Below are 20052 nucleotides of genomic sequence, written 5' to 3' on the forward strand. Positions count from 1 at the left end.
AGACTCACTCACGAAGTCTCTTGTTCGTAAACTATTTGTATTGCATCGATCTAAGATCGGTATCCTTGATAGGATTACCATCTTGTAGGGGCATGATAGCATATAAGATTTTTCTAACTATACGAAAAAATCTCGCTGCTCAGTTGAGAAAAATCCTTCCTTCTAACATATATAAATAGGGACAACATAACAATGGAAAATATATCTTATATCTTCTGTCTTTTATCAAAATCTTCATATCTTGCAACCCGTTGTTGATGGCAACACATTAGTCTCCATCATTCTTCCACTTCCATGGTAGCCATGCGCATGCAGAAGCGCAAGGGGAAAGGACAGAGACGCTTACCACGTTTCCCGGCCTCTGTCTCACGTCTTTACAGTCACCAACTCCTTGTCTTGTACTGCCATTAACTAAAGCTCAAAAGCAGAGTGCCCTCCGGCTGAAGGGCACTCCGGTAATTCCATTCACCTCCCACCAAAGTAGTCCTTCTCCTCACTTTCCTCTCCCGTTCCAATCTCCACTACTGTTTCAAGCAGCAGCAGCAGCAGCAGCGGTGAGGAGGAGCAGAGTGATGGAGTCTACCGCTCTGCCTTTTCTTGTTTCAATCCCTCTCCTCCACCTGCTGCTCCTCTCTTCTGCCGCTGCCGCGTCCTGTCCGCCCCGCTCTTGTCAGGTATCCGTCCTCTTTCCTTCTCTCTCCCTATCTGATCTGTGGTGTAGTTCGTTTTCTTTGTTTTTGAGCTGGATTGCTTGGTTGTGATCTGGTGTAGCTTCTTGATTCTTGTTCTACCGCTGATGACTGCGCTGCGGGGCTCTACTGCGGCAGCTGCCCCGCATCCGGCAACGTGCAGCCCGCCTGCGTTCGGGCCCTGGCCTACCAGCCCACTGCCTTCGTACTCATCCTTCTCTCTCTTTTCCTTCCATTGCTTCTGACGTCTTGTACTCTTCTCCTTCTTCTTTATCTTTGCTTCAAGCGTTGAGGTGTCTGAATGATTGAATTGGTTTCAGGTGAAGGGACTGCCTTTCAACAGGTACACATGGCTGGTGACCCACAATTCCTTCTCCATCGTTGACGAGCCATCCTACACCGGCGTCCAAAGAGTTACCTTTTACAACCAAGAAGATACCGTCACGAATCAATTGAGAGTAAGCATGCCATGATTTCTCTGTGGTTTGGTGGACATTTTGTTTCCTTGTCCAATATTTGATCTTTCTTGTTGTTTCTGTTCTTGCAATATTGGATGTTCGCTTGTAGAATGGTGTGAGGGGATTGATGCTGGACATGTATGACTTTGAGAACGATATCTGGCTCTGCCACTCGTTTCAGGGGCAGTGCTACAACTTCACGGCATTCGTCAGTTGATTTCTGCAGCCGTTCCTATGGATATCATAAATTTCTGTGGTAATGTCATTGTTTGAGTTATTCAATTCATGCTTGTAGGAACCAGCAATTAACACTCTGAAGGAGGTCGAGGAGTTCTTGACTGAGAATCCATTAGAGATTGTGACAATTATCATCGAGGATTATGTGCGTGCTCCCAAAGGGTTGACTAAACTGTTCACAGATGCAGGCTTGGTCAAATTCTGGTATCCAGTCTCAGAGATGCCCATGAATGGGATGGATTGGCCGAGTGTGACAGATATGGTGGCAAAGAACCATAGGCTTCTTGTCTTTACCTCTGATGCTTCAAAGGAAGCCAATGAGGGTATTGCGTATCAATGGCGGTACATGGTGGAGAATGAACGTAAGTTCATAAAGAATTTGCTAGCTGAAATCAGATAGTTAATATTTAATGTTCCTATAGGTTTCTACCATGATTTGATTGGTTCCTCAAATAACAAAGTAGAATCTCAGAACAATAGCAAGCAACTTATTTATATTATTCGTTATATCCTCCCTGCTTCAGTATTATAATCTTCTAAGCTCTTGGGAAGTTTCTTTTTTGCTTACATTTTTTTGATTAAGAACTAAATTCTAGCTTTTGAGGATCTTCAAGGCTATATAGCCTGTCATATAATTCTGTCAAATCTATTATATTTTGTATGATGCTGTGTATGGGACCTGATCCATGGATAGGAAAAAGCTCCTTAACTGCAATCCACTCTACAATCAGCTCCATGATGTTTTTGTTCTGTAGGCTGCTATTTCTCTTGATATACAATTATTATGCAAATTATGTGAGTGCTTTGTACTTTTTCACACCACAATGCAAGTCTTCTCAACTTTGATTTTTTTTGTCTATAACAGACTCCTCGTTGGTTATGAAGGCCTTGGTGACAATAATGGCTTATTTCGTGATCTGTAACTTCGTAAAATGACAACTAATCGAGTGATACTAGCCAAGAATGACCTTGATTGAAAGATAAGAGTCAGAACACAATATACATCAAGACTAAGTCATTTATTAGAGAAATGCATTGTAAGCTCAATGTTCCTCTTCTCCGCATGAGTATAGGATTCCACGGTGATTTTGGAGAATATATTCATTGTTACACTAGTGGCGTGCCATAAGACTGAAGGTGTAAACTTACCGCACAAAAGATGCACTGCTTTTAAAGTTATTATATATGAGAAGGATTAAACAGTACTTCTATATACCCATAAGTAAGCTGCCTTGTATTACAAAGGCTTTGATGTGAAATTTGCATCTCATGTGAGTGGTATAAATTGATTATTCAAGCATGAGCTAAGAACTATAACAGAAATTGTAAAGCTGAGACCTTTATGTTAAGGGCGAAACTAGATGATCCTTCATAGCAACCCTTTGACTGTCTATTTATTAGATTTAACAAGAGAAATTCTCTAGGAAGGCATGATGGAAATGTTTAGACTATGTCTGTCCCTATAGTGCAATGCACTCCAGTTGATCTTATCGATGTGTATTTTCACAGTGACATTAGTTTGTTAATTTCTGTATACCCATGATCTTAAAGTTCAATGTACTTCAGTTGTTCTGATACCTTAACCTTTAGTAGTTAATGATTAGAGGGAAAAATGTATTGAAACTCAATGACAATAAAAAACATCTTGTTTTCAGTATACCTATAGCCATGCTTCATAAAGCTCAGTTGCTGTTATCTCTGTAACAGCTGCCAACATTCTACTATTGCACCTACCTAGCTGATAATACGTCCTCAAGGACTGGATTCCCTTAAATTCATTGTCATCTATAATGGTCTTTTATTAGGATAGAAGGGATGCAAAGACAAGATAGGATAAAAGAGAATTAAGTAAGATATAATTGGAGTGAATGCTGTGAAGCTGGGGAAATCATGCAACTCAAGTAATAACTTTACATCAACAGAAGCCACTCTCTTGATTCCTTGAACTTGGTAACATTTAGTCATGATTCTGACAACCATCATATGTATCATTGGTCATTTTTGAGCCAGTCAAGCACAGAAACCATCTCTACTACACCAACGACATTTTTATTTGGTGCTTCTCTATTGATATAAATTCTCATAATCTGTGTTTTCGCTGACTTTGAAAACATGAGTGAAATCATATACTTCCTTGTTACACCAACTTTTGGAGCTTGGATTAGTGTGATGACTTTACCACCTAGTTTACCGTCTTACATCCTTTGCAATAAATAGGGGGTAAAGGAACTAAATCGATCTTCATGAGAAAAACTACTGGTTATCATTGTATACTTCCCTGTAGTAAGAGTTTATTATCCAGCTATCTTCCACTAACAATTTCAACCTGTCCTGGATTCCAAATCAGAATTATGTGTCATCAACTCTTCATTCAGTTCAGATAATTCTTTTGAATTAGCAAATCATTGGCAGATGTTTCTTTGACTAATTTAACTTTGAGGATTAGTTGATCTGCCATAGCACTGTTCTAGTTGCTAGAGAAGAAATCATACAGTATCATTCATTTATTACATATGTTGAGCTTATCTGCCAATTCTGTACTGTTGTTGGAGTGATGGTCATGAATATTTATAATAGATATACCATATGCATTTAACTTCTTTCTAGAACAAGGGTATTACTAAATAATATTTTTCAGAACAATCAGTGGTTTAGAACTCAATGAGGAGCTATTCCCTGAGAAAAGGAGAAATATGATTCAAACAGATATTGTGTGTCATGCTAGCATCTTGTCAGCATATTAATGCCATGATATTAATAGAATTACAAGCTTAACAAGTTCTTGGTGCTTTTTTTTCCTTTGTAAACGATGGTTGAATTTTATGACATGGCATTATACTGTCTGTAGATAGAATCAGTAGATTCCATAATAGTCTATATGAATTTAGGGATTCTCTGAGGCTTGCATGTGGTTAGTAATAATTGGTCAACTATTTAGGCAACCAATGCATTCCATCTTCATAGTCTTGTCTGTGGTGCATAATATTGTCTACTCATTTTGTAAAGGTTTTTTTTTTCCTGGTATTTTAAGTTTATCTAACTGTCAATATCATTGCCTAGACACACTTGAATTTCAATCTCGTCTAAGCCCATAGTGTTGTTTCTTGGCATTTGTTTTGGCAGCTGGAGATCCGGGAGTGGTACCAGGTTCTTGCCCAAATAGGAAGGAATCACAACCACTGAATTCAAGATATGCATCCTTATTTTTACAAAACTACTTCCCTACAATTCCAGTTCAAAATGAAGCTTGCAAGGAGCATTCAGTTGGATTTGCTGAAATGGTTGATGCTTGTTATAGAGCAGCAGGAAATATAATGCCCAACTTTCTTGCAGTAAATTTTTACATGGTAGTACCAAATTGAACTTCCAAAAGAAAGCTCATAGGAAGTGTTCCTAACGGGAGAATATATTTGCAGAGAAGCAACGGAGGAGGTGTTTTTGATATTCAAGATAGAATAAATGGACTTGCACTATGTGGGTGTGGTACTATCACTGCCTGCCAGGTCTGTCTATTTCAATTTCCAGATCCATCTTTTAGCTCGATGATGTTTCTGTTCTTTTGCCATCTTTCTGCTTGATTTTAGTTTTTGTTGATTATTTCACATAGAGCGTAGTCACAGAGCTTATAGATTGTTTTGACCTTTTATGTTATATTGGGTTTCTACAGGCTGGGGCACCAATGGGAGTTTGCAAGAACACAGGATCGCCGAATCGAACTTCCACGAATAGTGGAGGCACCTACTCTGGGTATGTACAATTGTCAGGATCTGCATCGATGTTGCATTTTTCTGGTCACTTGTTTGTCAAACTGCTTATTGCTTTGCTAATCTCCTACTCACTGTAGTTGACTGTCCAGGTCTAAATAGTGCATCATTCTTTTATTATCAATAGATGGTTGTTGTTGCTTTCACCAAAACCCTCTTTTCTTTAAGCAAATTGCACGGTGGCCGGCCTGTGAAAAAAATTTGGTTGGCGTAAGATTGTCTGTTAAGTTCAGTACAGGGGCTACTTGTTCCTTATGCTAATTAGTAAATAGCCTCATGTAATTAACTACTAAATCAGCAGTTAAATGTGACTTGGAATAGCTCAAATATTTACATCCCAAGGAAAAATGTGTATCTTCATCAACTGTTACTCTCGCATATTTTCATATTTTCACAATCAGAAAAGGTAGATATAGCGATTGCAAGGATTGAATGAGCGAGTCTTCTTCCAATGGCTCCCCCAAATAGCAGTGATATGCTTGAAAGATTGAACTAGTGACCATTAAATCGAATACCTTCTTTGGGCATCCATCCATATGCTGCAGTCTCCCAAACACAAAATCCATTTTAAGTCAAAAGCAGCTGATCAAGGTTTGTGCTACCAGTTTGACTAGTTAAGGCTTGGTGTTATCTATTCCTCGAGGAAAAACTTGTATTGCTTTGTCTTTCTGATTCTGTTTAATTCTGGAACATTTTTTGTTTATTATAATAAGTTTGGTAGTCACATATGGAGAAGATGCTTGTTTCATTAAAGAAGGGTACAAGCATTTCTTGAATCTTCTTAAACTTTTTATATGCAAAACTTTTATTTCTTCCAGAAACAATGAAATCTTGTGGTTACAATTAATAGCAGAAATCATATTGCTGAAAGTGTCTCATAAGAATAAGGTGATGATTGTTGAAATGTCAAAAAATATATGAAGGGAAATATATGTTGTACAAAATTTACGACGGCAATTATTCTATTTTTAGACTTAGCAAGAATTGATGCACATGTATATATATATATATATAGCTACAGTCCCCCTATTTATAAATCTTAATATGGCATGATAAAGAACCAAAGAAGATCTATCTAGGGAATACGTCATTCCTTTCAAAGACAAGCTATGGATGGATTTATAGTGACTTCTCCAGAGAGAGTCTTTATGCAACTTACAACTAACACCACCCACCAAATTTAAGAGAACTGGTAACCACCTTCTTCGGTTGTTGTTTGTGTATGTATACATATATCTATATGTAACTTGGAAGAGCATATTTTGAACAGACATTAAGCAGCTTCATATCATGTTTCATTAATCATCTGCCCCAATTTGATTAAACCTCTTCTGGATGGGGCAACTGATGAGCTCACTGTGGGATGCTACTACTTTCTTCTCTTCTCCATTTCTGTTGGTGAAGTGTAGCTTTGGCTTGCAGCTTTCATGTGAAAGATGGCATATTGAGGTGGATAAAAAGATGGAGGCTAAAGAATGGCACTTGTTGACATGGTCTCTAGCATCCATCTCCCTTGTGCCCATAAAGAACTTATGCAGAGGATTCTGTTCTCCAGAGCAGCCGTTCTTTTCTCTTCTATTTTTCAACCGTAAAGGCCAAAAAAAAATATATTGTTGGGATACCTCGTATAATAACTTGATGATCTCATAAAGATCTATGATGCTTACACTTATCGTACTCTATATTTACCATGACTTCCTTGCGGATATTCTATCCGGTAAGATTAAGCATGAAGTTCTTATATAATAAACTCTCTTTTGCAATCCAATTATTCCGTCTGTGCACCCTAGATATGTCATTCATGAATTCGTTTATATTTAGATCTAGGTTTTTGTCCCTCATGCATTAATTATTATATGATTAGATTGAATAACATTATCACCTCACAAAAGTAGGTGAATTAATGAAGTAGGCTAATCACCTCACAAATTTGATAGTGAATTATTAGATAGAATAAGGTAGAATAAGATTATCACCTCATAAAAGTACGTTATTCAATGAAGTTATATATGATTAGGAAAGATAATATTTGATAGTGAGGTTGTTGATTCTCAAATAGTTGTTAAAGTATTAATTAATTTTAATCACATATTTATAGGGACCAAACAAAAATTAATCAATATTTTCTTTTGGCACATATCCGTCTAGTTTTAGAAGACTACATAATACAGAACATTCAGACCAATGTATCAAAAATATGTTTATATGCATACATCGAATATCTAATTTTATTTAATTGGCTCCTACGACAGAATATATTACTAGGCATTTATATCCACTAAATCCGAAAAAAAAAAATCTGCACAGATTCCTCTGTTTTCCAAATGCTCATTTCTTCGAACAAGAGATACATGAGGTATGGTGGCTCTTAATGAGACCATTGAAGCTCCGACAATTCCCCTCGCTCATAAATGAGATGGATCTCACTGCTTGACTTTTGTATGAGTTGAGTGGTAATGTTATGTTAAACATCAAATGGGGTTTTGTGTAAGAAGAATATTGACAACGATGAGAATATCTAAACGATATAGAATTCTTGGCTTTCAAATTTTAAGTAGAGCTTATGTTAGATTACAAGAGATTCTTGAGATAATGTTTACCATTTTCTTCACTTTTAAACCTGGAATCATAATTAGTGTTGGAAGGATAAGTGTAACTTTCTCCTCATACTATTTCTTAGATTTGATATCTCAGAGAGAATTTGTTGGGGTTGTTCACCTATTACAAGTTAGATGTATTCAATTAGATTGTTCTCTGATTTTAGCTTTCGTATGTGTGGCATTTTTTTGAAGACTTTCCAGCAACCTTTTTATTGAATGTAGATTCGTCGCCCCAAAAAGGAGTTTGTTGATGTAAATTTCATTTCTCTTAACTTAGATCTTGAAAATGACAACACAACAAGGATAGAACTTTTCTTTTCTTTTAAGAGGATTTTCAGTCTTAATCCTTTGAGTGGCTGATTTTTCAGCATCCACAAAAAGGAAGAGTTCAAATTTAGCTTCAGATGCTATTTAATTTTTAACACATATAAACTAAAAGTGTTTAAAATGATAATGATAGTTTACAAAGTTCAGAAAAAAGGGGGTTAACAATGCTGTGCTGCTGAACTACTTTGGTTTGATGTAGGGAATGAGTCTCAGAAAAATCACATAAAAAATAAATTATTTTGTGGGATCTAAATTGTATTATCCTCTTGATCTTTATTTTCACAACTATAATGACACCATTTAATGTGTCTTAAATACTTGAGATCAGGCAGTATCACTATCATATAAAAAAAAAAGAAAATATCCAATGTATATAGTGTATAGGGAGTTAGACACTTTATATGGGTTATATAGGGAGGATCAGTGTATATAGTGTGATTTTTATATTCTTTAATTTTGGCGTAAGGTAAATAGGCATATTAAAAAATATATATTTTGCAAGAGCTTAATTGCATTCTGCTCTTTGCATTAATAAACATTTAAAAATTAAAATGCAGAACCATAGTACCCCATTTAATGTGGCCTTAAAACACTTGAAATTAGGTGGAAATCACTAAAAAAAACAAAAATCCCTTTTACCTCTTTGAAGTCCGGAGAGGGACAATATATATAATATAGCCTTATCTCTGCATACTTTGGTCTTTTCGTAGGTTGTGAATACATGAATGGAAAAACTTCACACATCAAACTAAATTATTTTGTAGGAGTTAAATTGCATTCTCCTATTAGACTTAGTAAACATTTAAGAGTTACAATTTTCAGAAATACAGTAACCCCACTTAACGTGGGAATCACCAACATCACCAGTATTTAGCTAAATTGAACCGAGTTCTTTTATTCTTAAGCACTGCTTCGAATGTAGATGATGAAGTGAGCATTTGCTATTGAAGTAAAGTGATTTGTACAAGAAAATCTTGAGTTTTTCCTCCAAGCTCAGGTTAAGACTGTTCAAAGAAGTTTAGATGATGGATTTGGACATACACACCATAACCTGTAAACACCTTTTATTCTTTTCTTTGCATCAATTACAGGCTAGCTATTGTTCTATAGTTCTTTAAAACATCATTCCATTGCCTTAATCAGGGAGTGGAGAATTGATGTTGTCATTGTAAGAGAAATGTCACCCTCGTCCCACTTCCATTAGTGGACAAGTTTAAGCAGTGCACAACACAATGGTGACGTGCTGCCGCTCATCCATCTTTCTCCTTTCAGCGTTTTCTTTTGCCGTCTCTCCCTTTCCTTCTCGGTGCAGCATCTAATGGCGACTCCCCATCTTCACCTTGTCCTAAAAAGGAAGCTTGACCCACTGCTGGTACTCTTGTATTGGACTTTCCTGGAAACACCTTCTTCTTTCTCCCCCTTATTCCCCTGTCCATTTTCTGATACATGTTCGGTGGTGGAGATCAACAAACTAACAAAAGAGATCCCAGAACATGTCCTCCTCCAAAAACTACAATATCCCTTCTACTGGCCGATACCGTACCGGGGGTTAGAACAATGCGAGTGTGGAGCTCATCAACAGACTTAGGTAGTGGAGAGTACCAATCGATTAACATGTCTAATTGTGCATCATACCACTAATGAGATAGATATCTAACAAAAGAAGCCTGTAAAATGATTACTTTGCTAATTTGAGGTGTCTGATTATAACTAATTTTCAGATGTTTTTCTCACATTTTGTTATCGATTAATTTCGATTCATGTACATAATTAATTTTCAGACGGAAAGCCTATTGCTTTTTTTAGCAAGAAGCTGAATGATGCAAGAAGGAAATATTCTACCTATGACAAGGAGTTTTATGTCATTTATCGAGCTTTATCTCATTGGAGTCAATATCTTCTTACCAAGTCATTTATCCTATATTTTGATCATGAGGCATTAAAGTTCATTAATCACCAGCATAAGCTAAATAAGAGGCATGTAACTTGGGTAGAGTTCTTACAATCTTATAATTTTACAATCAATCACAAATCTGGTGTTCAAAATATAGTTGCTAATGCATTGAGTAGAAAACATTCTTTATTATAAGCGATGAAAGTTAAAGTGGTTGGATATGAGATATTCAAATATCTCTATGAGAATGATATGGATTTCGGCTCAATATAGCAGAATTGCAAATTAGGTTCTTTTCAACAATTTTCTATGTTTGATGGCTTTCTTTTTCGAGCTAATGCATTGTGTGTTCCATCTTGTTCTTTGAGACAAGTAATTCTAGCTAAAGCTCATGGTGGTATTTTGGTAGTATATTTCGGTAGGGACAAGACTCGTTCAATCAAATTTCTATTGGCCTAAGATGTTCAGAGATATGGAGAGACATGTAAAGCAATGTCGAGTGTGTTATTTGGCAAAAACAAGAAGTCAAAATTCGGGTTTATACACTCCATTACTAGTACCAAATGCTCCATGGGAGGATATGAGTCTTGATTTCGTTTTGGGACCGCCAAGAACTCAAAGGAACAAAGATTCTATCATGGTTGTTGTTGACAGATTTTCAAAAATGTCTCACTTTGTTCCCTATAATAAATCAAATGATGCATCTCATATTGCTAATTTGTATTTTAAGGAAATTATTAAATTGTATGGTATTCCAAGAACTATGGTGTCTAATCGAGACTCTAAATTTTTTAGTCATTTTTGGAGAACTCTTTAGATGAAGTTGGGTACTTCTTTGAATTTCAGTAGCTCGCATCATCCACAAATCGATGGACAAACTAAGGTAACGAACAAAAGCTTAGGAAACTTAAAAGCTATGTTGGCAAGAACATTAAGCAATGGGATCTCATTCTTCCACAAATTGAGTTTGCCTACAATCGTTCCATGCATCATAGCATTGGTAAGAGTCCTTTTGAGGTTATTTATGGTGCTAATTCTACTGGTCCTTTGGACTTGGTCCCTCATTCGATAACTAAGCAATTTAGTGGAGATGCTGATAAGAGAGTTAAGCAGATAAAGAAGCTGCATGAGGGTGTTAAAGCAACCAAAGAAAAGCAAAATGAGAGGTACATGCAAGCTGTCAACAAACACAAAAAACATGTGAAGTTTAATACAAGTGATTTAGTCTGGATTCATCTAAGGAGGGAGAGGTTTCCACCGGGCAAATTTGAAAAATTGAAACCAAAACTGATGGTCCATTCAAAATGCTTAAGAGAATTGGCAAAACTACTTATGAGATCAAGCTACCTGAATATTACAGAGTGTCCCCAACATTTAATGTTGTTGATTTAAGTCCTTTTCATATCATATTGACGAAACAAACAAGGATTTGAGGACAAGTCTTTTTCAACCAGGGGAGATTGACACGAGAGTGCTTAATTTGCTACAATCTGCTCATATGGACCTTGATGATGCTATGATATATTTTTCAGCCTTGCCTCATAGTTTTCAACTCAGCCCACTCAAATATGACAGCTCATGAGCACATTCTTTGGATAAAGTTGCGCGGGTAGTTTCCTTACTGGGTGTTTACTGACTTTGTAGGGTAGTTGACTGACTTGCTTGTTAGGGTGGTTTACTGACTTTTACTGGGCTCGGGTAGTTTACTTACTAGTTTAGGTGGTTTCATTCCAATTAACTAGCCGAAGCAAGGACCGTGGCAGATGGTGCTCGACTTGTAGCTGTTGCCTTTTATCTTGCATTTCCTGCCGGCCTAGCAGCAGTAGTTGTCTTGCCTTCTTGAAGAAGCCGGAGCAAACAGCTAGGTATTCTCGAGTATGACATTCTTATCAACTGCATGAAAGTATCATTCACACAAAAAGAAAGAGACTGAAGGCTCTATCAGACAGAAAGAAGGAGAACCCTCCATACTAAAAGCACTTTTCAGGAGGGGCTTTCTTTTCACCGGAAATCTTGTCCTTCAGAGTTTCCTCTATTGTCCTGAAGGCTTATACTTCCTGCTCACTGGAAGGGCATCAGTTTGGCCGTGACTCATTCCTTGTGCATGGGGAGGGGTCGCTGGGATTCCTTCTTCGTAAGAGGTCTCGCTGCAAGCACTGTTTATATTCCCGTTCTAATGAAACATAAGCTTCAACATGGAAAATATGAGAAGAATGTGCAAATAATAGGAATCAGGAGAATTTGTTCTTCTCACTCGCTTATAAGGGGCAAATAATAGGAATCATCCTTACCTAATTAATCTGAGATATGTTGAATTAATCTGAGATATGTTGAAGGCTAAAGGTAACCAGGTACTAGGGAAGCCGATGGAGGATATTCTGACCAGGGTCTGTCGTACTGAGCCGTACCGCCCGGTACGGGCGGTACGTACCGGTTCGACAGGTTTTCGGTACGCGGACCGACTGTTACCGGTCCGAGGCACTGTAGTACTGTAGCAGTGTACTGTAGCAGTGTAGCAGTGCTACAGTACTCGGTACACCCAGGTGTTCCGCTCGGTATACCGTACCGAGCCCAGGTCGAAATACCGGTACAGTACGGTATTGCGAACCTTGATTCTGACCCATCTGCTGTTTGGGGGGAAGTCTCTGAATCTCCCAGGATATCGAGCCTCCTTGTTGCGCTTGAAAGCTCCCCTAGGGCTTCGAGAGGTGTCTTGGCAGTCCGGGATCGAGTAATCCTTCCTCTTGTTCGGGGCCATTCTTTTCCTTGGGGGAAATTTCAATGTGCTTTTCTTCATGACCAAGGAATGCATTAAAGAAGTTAGTTACCGGTTGTAAAACACTTAATTTTGAAATTTCCTATGCATGAAGGGTTGTTTCATGCACTAGCACTTATTTTGGTGTTTAGGGGTTAGAAAGAACTTTAGAAACTGATGATATTGGCAGAAGCTCTCTTGAAGTACTCTCTTAAACTCTGTATCTCTTAGATACGTCTTTGAGTGGTGAGTATTTTGTTGTTACAGTAAGTAACTTTTTTAGCCGCGACCTAGGGGTCGATGCGGCTGGTTCAGGGCTCCAAATGACTCGAATTGGACGTGTCCCTCCCTGAGGCCTTGAGATGGCGGATGTCGAGGCCCTGCCTGGAAAACTTGGCCTTGCTGAGCTACCGACGATCGGGTACCTGCACACAGGTCGGGTCGGTGGTTCGGCCCGACCCCTCCGACGATTACGTCAGTGGGGAGGAGTATTGTATTGAGTGAGAAATCCCCCCTCCCCCAGTTGGGAGCCGGGGGGGGGGGGTATTTATGAGGGGGGCTTGATGTTACCTGATGGGCCATCCTGCAAGAGCCGGACCGTACCTTTGGTGGCGTCTGTCGCCGTCGTGGACGTTGCGTGTGGAGCCGAGCTGCCGCAGGGTATGGGGGGTGTCAGCAGGTGCGTTTGCCTGCCTCGACCGGCCCTGATGGGTCAGCCGAGGAGGCCCAAGTACGGTGGGTATGGGTGCGTGTTGCGTCGTCGTTAATGCTCTTTCTGGGGCAGCACGCCGTGCTGGGCGTCCGACGTGGGGGGGTGTATTACGTCAAATCCGGGGTGTTATGTCAAGTCAGTTTTTTACCCCTATCATATGCCCCACCCGAAAGGAGCTATGCGTTGGTTTTGCACGTAAGGAGTTCGACGCATGGCTCCCTGCTTCAATCGGGCTGCTCAGGTGGGTCTGAGTGGTGCGCTGTGGATGGGTTAGTCGCGTGAACGCTTCTCGAGCAGTGCTGGGCTGGGACACAACTCGGTCGGGAGGCCGAACGGGGTCGGACTCGGGGCCAATAGGGCCGACGAGGGTCGGGAGGCACCAGGCAGGCGGGGCGTCCGCGCAGGCATAGCTTGGGAGACGCAAAGCCGAGGGCCGAGAAGCACAACGCAGGCGGGGTGACCGCGCAAGTGTGTCTCGGGAGGCGCAAAGCCGAGGGCCGAGAAGCACAACGCAGGCGGGGTGACCGCACAGGTGTGTCTCGGGAGGCGCAAAGCCGAGGGCCGAGGAGCACAACGCAGGCGGGGTGACCGCGCAGGTGTGTCTCGGGAGGCGCAAAGCCGAGGGCCGAGGAGCACAACGCAGGCGGGGTGACCGCGCAGGTGTGTCTCGGGAGGCGCAAAGCCGAGGGCCGAGAAGCACAACGCAGGCGGGGTGACCGCGCAGGTGTGTCTCGGGAGAGATTGACCGAGGCGCTCGGTGCAGGTGGGCTGCGACCGGGGCGATGGCTCCGGGCGTACCATGACCGAGGCGATACTTGGCTTTTGGTCCAGAGTTTGGTCGTTTCGACCGTTGTGCGGGGGCGGGTAGCCGGGTCGCCTTTTGCCTGGGGAAGGTCAAAGGGCCATACCTTTCGGGCGTCGCCGGTTTTTGAGGTTGATATGAATAGGGGCTCTGTACTTCGCACCGTGCTGTAATTAAGAGCCGCGCCGGTCGAAGTTATGGTGATGCGACTTTTGCATCTTCGCAGTGCGCTTCAGAAGAGGAAGGGTCGCCGTTTCGGCGGGAAACAGGCTATAAGCAACGCTCCGTCGGTCCCTTTCACTTCTTGGCACCTGTATTTGCTTCAATCGCCTCTTTGTGTGACCTGGCCCAGCGCTTCTTCAGCCACCCTACCTTCCCAAAAACTCGGTAAGGATGGCTTCCCCTCCTTCGTCCTCTCCTTCTCTGCCTCCTCTTTCCGGTGCCGCCGGTGAGGAGGTGGCATTGGCGAGCTCCCGTTTGTCGTCCGAGGAAAGGGCCACCAAAGCCCTCGAATCGCTTATGTGGCCGCACGACCTCGACTCCACCGTGAGCGAGTCGTCGCTCGGCCTCCTCCGGGACCGTTACGGTATCCCAGCAGAGTTCGCGCTCATTGCCCCTGAGCCGGGGCAGCCGGCGTATAATCCTATACCTTCCAACTCAAATCAACTTACCATCAATTCAAATGTGACAGGAACATCTACTGACATTGTTATGGTAACACAGGGTTGATAGACAGGAGGAAGGTAAGCAGTCACCATCATGCAAAGTGTATAAGGTCTTTCCCGGGTGAGACACATGTGGCATGCTTTTCGATTTGGTTAATGTGGGATGGCAAAAGCAATGCAGTGACAATTCCCACCCTCCCTTTTTCCCATTTTTCCACCATCACAGAATAAAGTATGGTGGAGCTGTTGTGTAACAGCAGCTACCAACAGGAATCATGGAGGGAGGGTGGGGTTGAAACATATGAAGATGGAGAGCAGAGGATGGGACTGCAGAGAGCATACCAACGGGTAGACACCTAAATAAGATCACTTGCTAAGGTTGCCTCCCTGAGACCAGTTTCCTTTCGGTTCCCTTTCGAACCCCAAATATACTAGTGAATGCTCCTCTTTAGATTCTTCTTAGCTGGTGCCAATCTCTATCTGGCAGTAGGGTTTGGTAAAGCTATTGCCTTGGAGCATCGAACCTCCCTTCCTGCTGCCTTTTCTCCTGTCCTATGTTTCAATTTGGAAGAAGGAAGTTTAAGTTAGGAGATTGGTAGAGGTAGAGAGAAAGGCGATAAAGATTGGATTTTGATAGCGGGAAGAAGATAAAGGTGCGGTTTTTGTCGTCGTAAATCGCTAAAGGTCCGGGCTTTCGATGGGAGGGAAGTGGAATCTCAACGAGGCAGCCACTGAGGAGGATGAGCAGGAGGAGAAGAAGTGGGGCGTTGCGAGGACCGGCTCCGCGGAGACCGAGAACGATCACTTTGTTTCCTCTGACGTCGTCATCGAGGTCTCCGACGAGGGGCAGCCGGTTCCCGGCGCCACGAAGATCTTTGGATTCTCCATCTCCGGCAGCCGCGACGAGATTCCTTCGGCCGAGCGCGAGACGGACGTCGTGACGCACCAATTCTTTCCCGAGGGTGACGTGGACGGGATGGCGCCGGAGCTGGTGGTGACTGAGAGGGCGACGGAGGAGTCGCAGGCCGCGAAGAAGAGCCGGAGGGGACCGAGGTCGAGGAGCTCCCAATTCCGAGGCGTCACTTTCTACCGGAGGACCGGGCGGTGGGAATCCCACATATGGTTAGCTCCTTCCTCTTCTTCCCTACCTCGCAAGCTTAGAAAAGATCCCAACTTTGGCACTGGATTCACAACAATGTGACTCAATTTGGTTTCTCTGTGCAGGGACTGCGGGAAACAAGTTTATCTGGGTAGATATGAAGTGCTTGAAAGACGTCGTTTTGTTTCATGATTGCGGATTGGGAAGGTGTTGACTGATTTGCTGTTCGTTTTTGGTGCCTGCAGGTGGATTCGACACTGCGCATGCAGCAGCAAGGTTTGATCCACACAATTCCACTCCCTTCGTATGGTCTTCTTGCTCGATTCTTCATCTCAGATCGAGAGATGTTGATGCAGGGCGTACGACCGAGCTGCGATCAAGTTTCGTGGACTAGACGCAGATATTAATTTCGATCTGGATGACTACAAGGATGATCTGGAGCAGGTAAGAGATGGACGTCAAGATGGACAATCATGCCATTGTGCTGTCTTCTCCTTCTCTCTCTCCTTAGCAGAAGCAAATCTCTTGTTGGTGGCAGATGAGCAACCTTACCAAGGAGGAGTTCGTTCATGTGCTCCGACGTGAGAGCACCAGCTATCCCAGAGGAAGCTCCAAATACAGGGGAGTGACCTTGCACAAGTGTGGAAAGTGGGAGGCCAGAATGGGCCAGTTTCTGGGTAAAAAGTAATGCTTCTGCTCTTCCTCCTCATTCTGCTGCTCTTCTTTCTCCTCTGAAAGATAATTTCTTCTCTGCCTGTCCTCACAGATACGTTTATTTGGGTCTCTTCGATACGGAAGTCGAAGCTGCTAGGTATGCCGAAACCCTCAGCATCTCATTCTCTGCCTGTTGAGTAGAGCATGAAGCGTTCTAAGATGCTTCTTTGAGCTTTCAGAGCTTATGACAAGGCTTCGATCAAATGCAATGGAAAGGACGCAGTGACAAACTTCGATCCCAGCATATACAAGGAGGAGCTCGGCACATCCAGTGAGTTCAATTTGCTTGTTTGCATCGATCATCTTCTTGCAGAGTCACTGCAGCTCTAATTTTATGAACAACACCATTCTGTCAGCCGGCCAGCATGAACACAATCTTGACCTTAGTCTTGAACCAACCGGAACGAATTGTTGGGCTCCAATGTCCTTCGTATCGGAGTGGAATCATGATGCCAGATCCAAGGTATCACTCTCAACCCACACGATCATGCTGCTTGCTTGGCAGTGAGTAATTCTGGAACTCTGTTCATGCTAGTTTGAGGACAAGCTCGAGCTGCCTAAAGGAACAGATTCTACAATTAGCTTTCCATGTAGCAATGGCTATACCCAGTCCCAGCCCAAGGTCTTGCCACAACCATCCACACTATCCCAGATCATTCCAGGGCAATCCAATTCATCTAATTGTAGTCAAGTAAGCTTCCTGTATTAGAACTATAATGTTGTTTGCTGCTCAAAGTGCTCATTGGCTTGTTGATACAGTATCCAAGCAGCAGCAATGGCTCAAGGCCTGGAGGAGGATCTCTCTACTATAACTTCATGGCAAGCAACAATGGAGGCATTTGGGTTGGTGAACAAGCAGGAAGAAATCCTTATCGAAGAAGAATGTTTGTGCAGCATCATCAGGATTCCCACCATAAGTAGCAGCAGCAGCAGCAGCAACAGAAGAAGAATGGCTTCCAATCCCCCCCCCCCCCAACACACCATAAGGGCCCTGCTGCCAAAAGGACCACTTTTGACTTTGTCTTGTTTTGTTTTCAGTAGCAATTGTGCCAGCAACTTCCAACTCCACAAAAATCCTTTGTAGATAGAGCATAGAGGGGCGGAGGCAATTGAAGACACTCACTCTTTCTTTTCAGAAGAACTTCATACTTCTGCTTGACTCATGTGCTGTCGTCTCTTGTTTCTGTGTAGCAAAGTTTTGCTGTAAATGTTAAAGAGTTGAGAGTTGAGAAATGGAAGATGAGAAGAGGGGAAGGGTCAGTGCTTGTGATGTGCGAGAATTTTATGTAACAAAGGGGCAAACTGATGTGGAATGGATTCAAGACATTGCTTATGTTAATACTCATCCAATAAATTCAGATCAACTACTAATGACTATGCCTCAGTGAGTTTGAAAAAAATATTTGCCTTCTTTTTAAATTCAGCGATTGTTTCAATTTTTATTTTTCTACATTTAAATTTAGATGGATAAATACAAATTTTATTAATTTAAAGAAAATCATTATAAGTGCTTACTATTTGTTATTCTCAAATTTACATTGGAGCCCTTCTTTACCATTGGTTGGCAAACTAAACTTAATTCCCTCTATTTATTTATGTGAGGATCAATTACGATACTAAAAAAGAATCATCAGTACTTTTTAACTTTTCAGAATTTTCATCACGGATGGTGAATGATTGACTTTTTCAATCTGAAATAGGATCATGTGATTTAATTTGTTCTCAATAGTCATGCAGTAATCATCTTAGGGTGATCAACGGATGCTTCTATAACAAAGCTCATTAGATTTAATATTATTTATATGTTAAACTTAAATTTAGAGGAGATAAATACAAAAAATATAATTTTTAGCAATTATATATATATATATTCATCATTTTGGATTTTTTCAAACAGTGTTCCTAGTTCAAAAGAATTATCTAAAATACCTCTTACCAATTCTTTGGCCAAAATTTTCTGTTAGTTTTTTCACTAGTTTCGAACTGTTATAATGTTTTCATTTCGCTCATTTACAATACTTTTAATAGCATTTGTAATATTTTTATTGAGGTATTAAATATATTGTAAAGCTATTGAAAAATACTATAATAGAAATATTAATTTTTTTATTGTCATTACTCGTAGACAGTTACAATATCATATTTTTATGATTGCAATTGATTTGGTTGAGGTTAAAAGTACATTTAGATCATTTATAAAGTTTATAAGTAAGTTTATAGTGTTTTTGTTGTGATAGTCAAAACACTATACCAAACTTTCAAATAATTTTTTTTCAAACAATACCCCTAATTTTAAAAAAATGCACAAAATACCCCACACCAACTCATTCGATTAATTTTTTTGCACATTTTTCACCAATTCTGACTATTATAATATTTTTTAATAGTGTTTATAATATTTTTATCGAGGTACATAAAAAAATGTAAATGATATCATATTATGTTTCTATAGTTGTCATTGCTCATAAATTATTACGATATCATATTTTTAGGTTTGTAGTTGATTTGGTTGAGGTTAGGAGTCCATTTGGGTCATTTACAATATTTTCAAATAGATTATAAAAGTGTTTTAATTGTAGTGACCAAAATACAATAAAAAGTCAAATTTTAAAAATGTATTATGATGATGTCATTATTAAACTATTATAAATACATATTTGAACTTTAGTATATTTTAATTTCATTTGACTTATTTATAATTTTTCAAATAGACTTAATAGTATTGTTATTGTGAGATCAAAATATTATAAAATGCCAAAAACATTGTTAAAGACCAAAACACACTAATGGTTGAAAAAAGTTTTTGAAGCATGATTTAAATATTTTTTAATTAGCAACACTATTTGTGAAAAACCAAAACGGGAGTGTTATTTGGGAAAAACACAGTTTTTTTTAGAATTATGCGGTTATATATATATATATATAAATATGTATATGTATATATATATATATATGTATATATATATATATGTATATATATATATATATATATGTATATATATATATATATATATATATATATATATATATATATATGTATATGTATATGTATATATAGATATGTATATGTATATGTATATATAGATATGTATATATGTATATATAGATATATATATATGTATATGTATATGTATATGTATATGTATATGTATATATATACATATATACATATACATATACATATACATACATATATATATATATATACATATATACATATATATATATATATATATATATGTAAATAAAAATGTATACATATATATATATATATATTTATAAATATACATATGTATTTATACATATATATATATATATATACATATAGTATATATA

General features: G+C 39.8%; 2 protein-coding genes across 2 annotated transcripts; both read left to right on the plus strand.

Moving 5' to 3' along the window:
- Window positions 1–494: 494 nt before the first annotated feature.
- On the plus strand, window positions 495–5272 carry LOC135617336 (PI-PLC X domain-containing protein At5g67130-like). The gene is made up of 8 exons (XM_065117433.1): window positions 495–674; window positions 772–894; window positions 1010–1147; window positions 1257–1355; window positions 1443–1746; window positions 4508–4731; window positions 4801–4887; window positions 5052–5272. Exons 1-8 carry the CDS (start codon window positions 573–575, stop codon window positions 5226–5228), a joined length of 1254 nt encoding a protein of 417 aa, XP_064973505.1. The 5' UTR covers window positions 495–572; the 3' UTR covers window positions 5229–5272.
- A 9818-nt stretch (window positions 5273–15090) lies between these two features.
- On the plus strand, window positions 15091–18087 carry LOC135617337 (AP2-like ethylene-responsive transcription factor TOE3). The gene is made up of 10 exons (XM_065117434.1): window positions 15091–16025; window positions 16128–16153; window positions 16248–16278; window positions 16359–16446; window positions 16541–16686; window positions 16769–16813; window positions 16896–16987; window positions 17073–17179; window positions 17252–17407; window positions 17476–18087. The coding sequence occupies exons 1-10, from the start codon at window positions 15601–15603 to the stop codon at window positions 17635–17637; spliced, it is 1278 nt and encodes a 425-aa protein (XP_064973506.1). The 5' UTR covers window positions 15091–15600; the 3' UTR covers window positions 17638–18087.
- The last annotated feature ends 1965 nt before the right edge of the window (window positions 18088–20052 follow it).

The sequence above is a fragment of the Musa acuminata genome, chromosome BXJ2-7 (assembly GCF_036884655.1).
Source record: "Musa acuminata AAA Group cultivar baxijiao chromosome BXJ2-7, Cavendish_Baxijiao_AAA, whole genome shotgun sequence".
NCBI classification, from domain to species: Eukaryota; Viridiplantae; Streptophyta; class Magnoliopsida; order Zingiberales; family Musaceae; genus Musa; species Musa acuminata.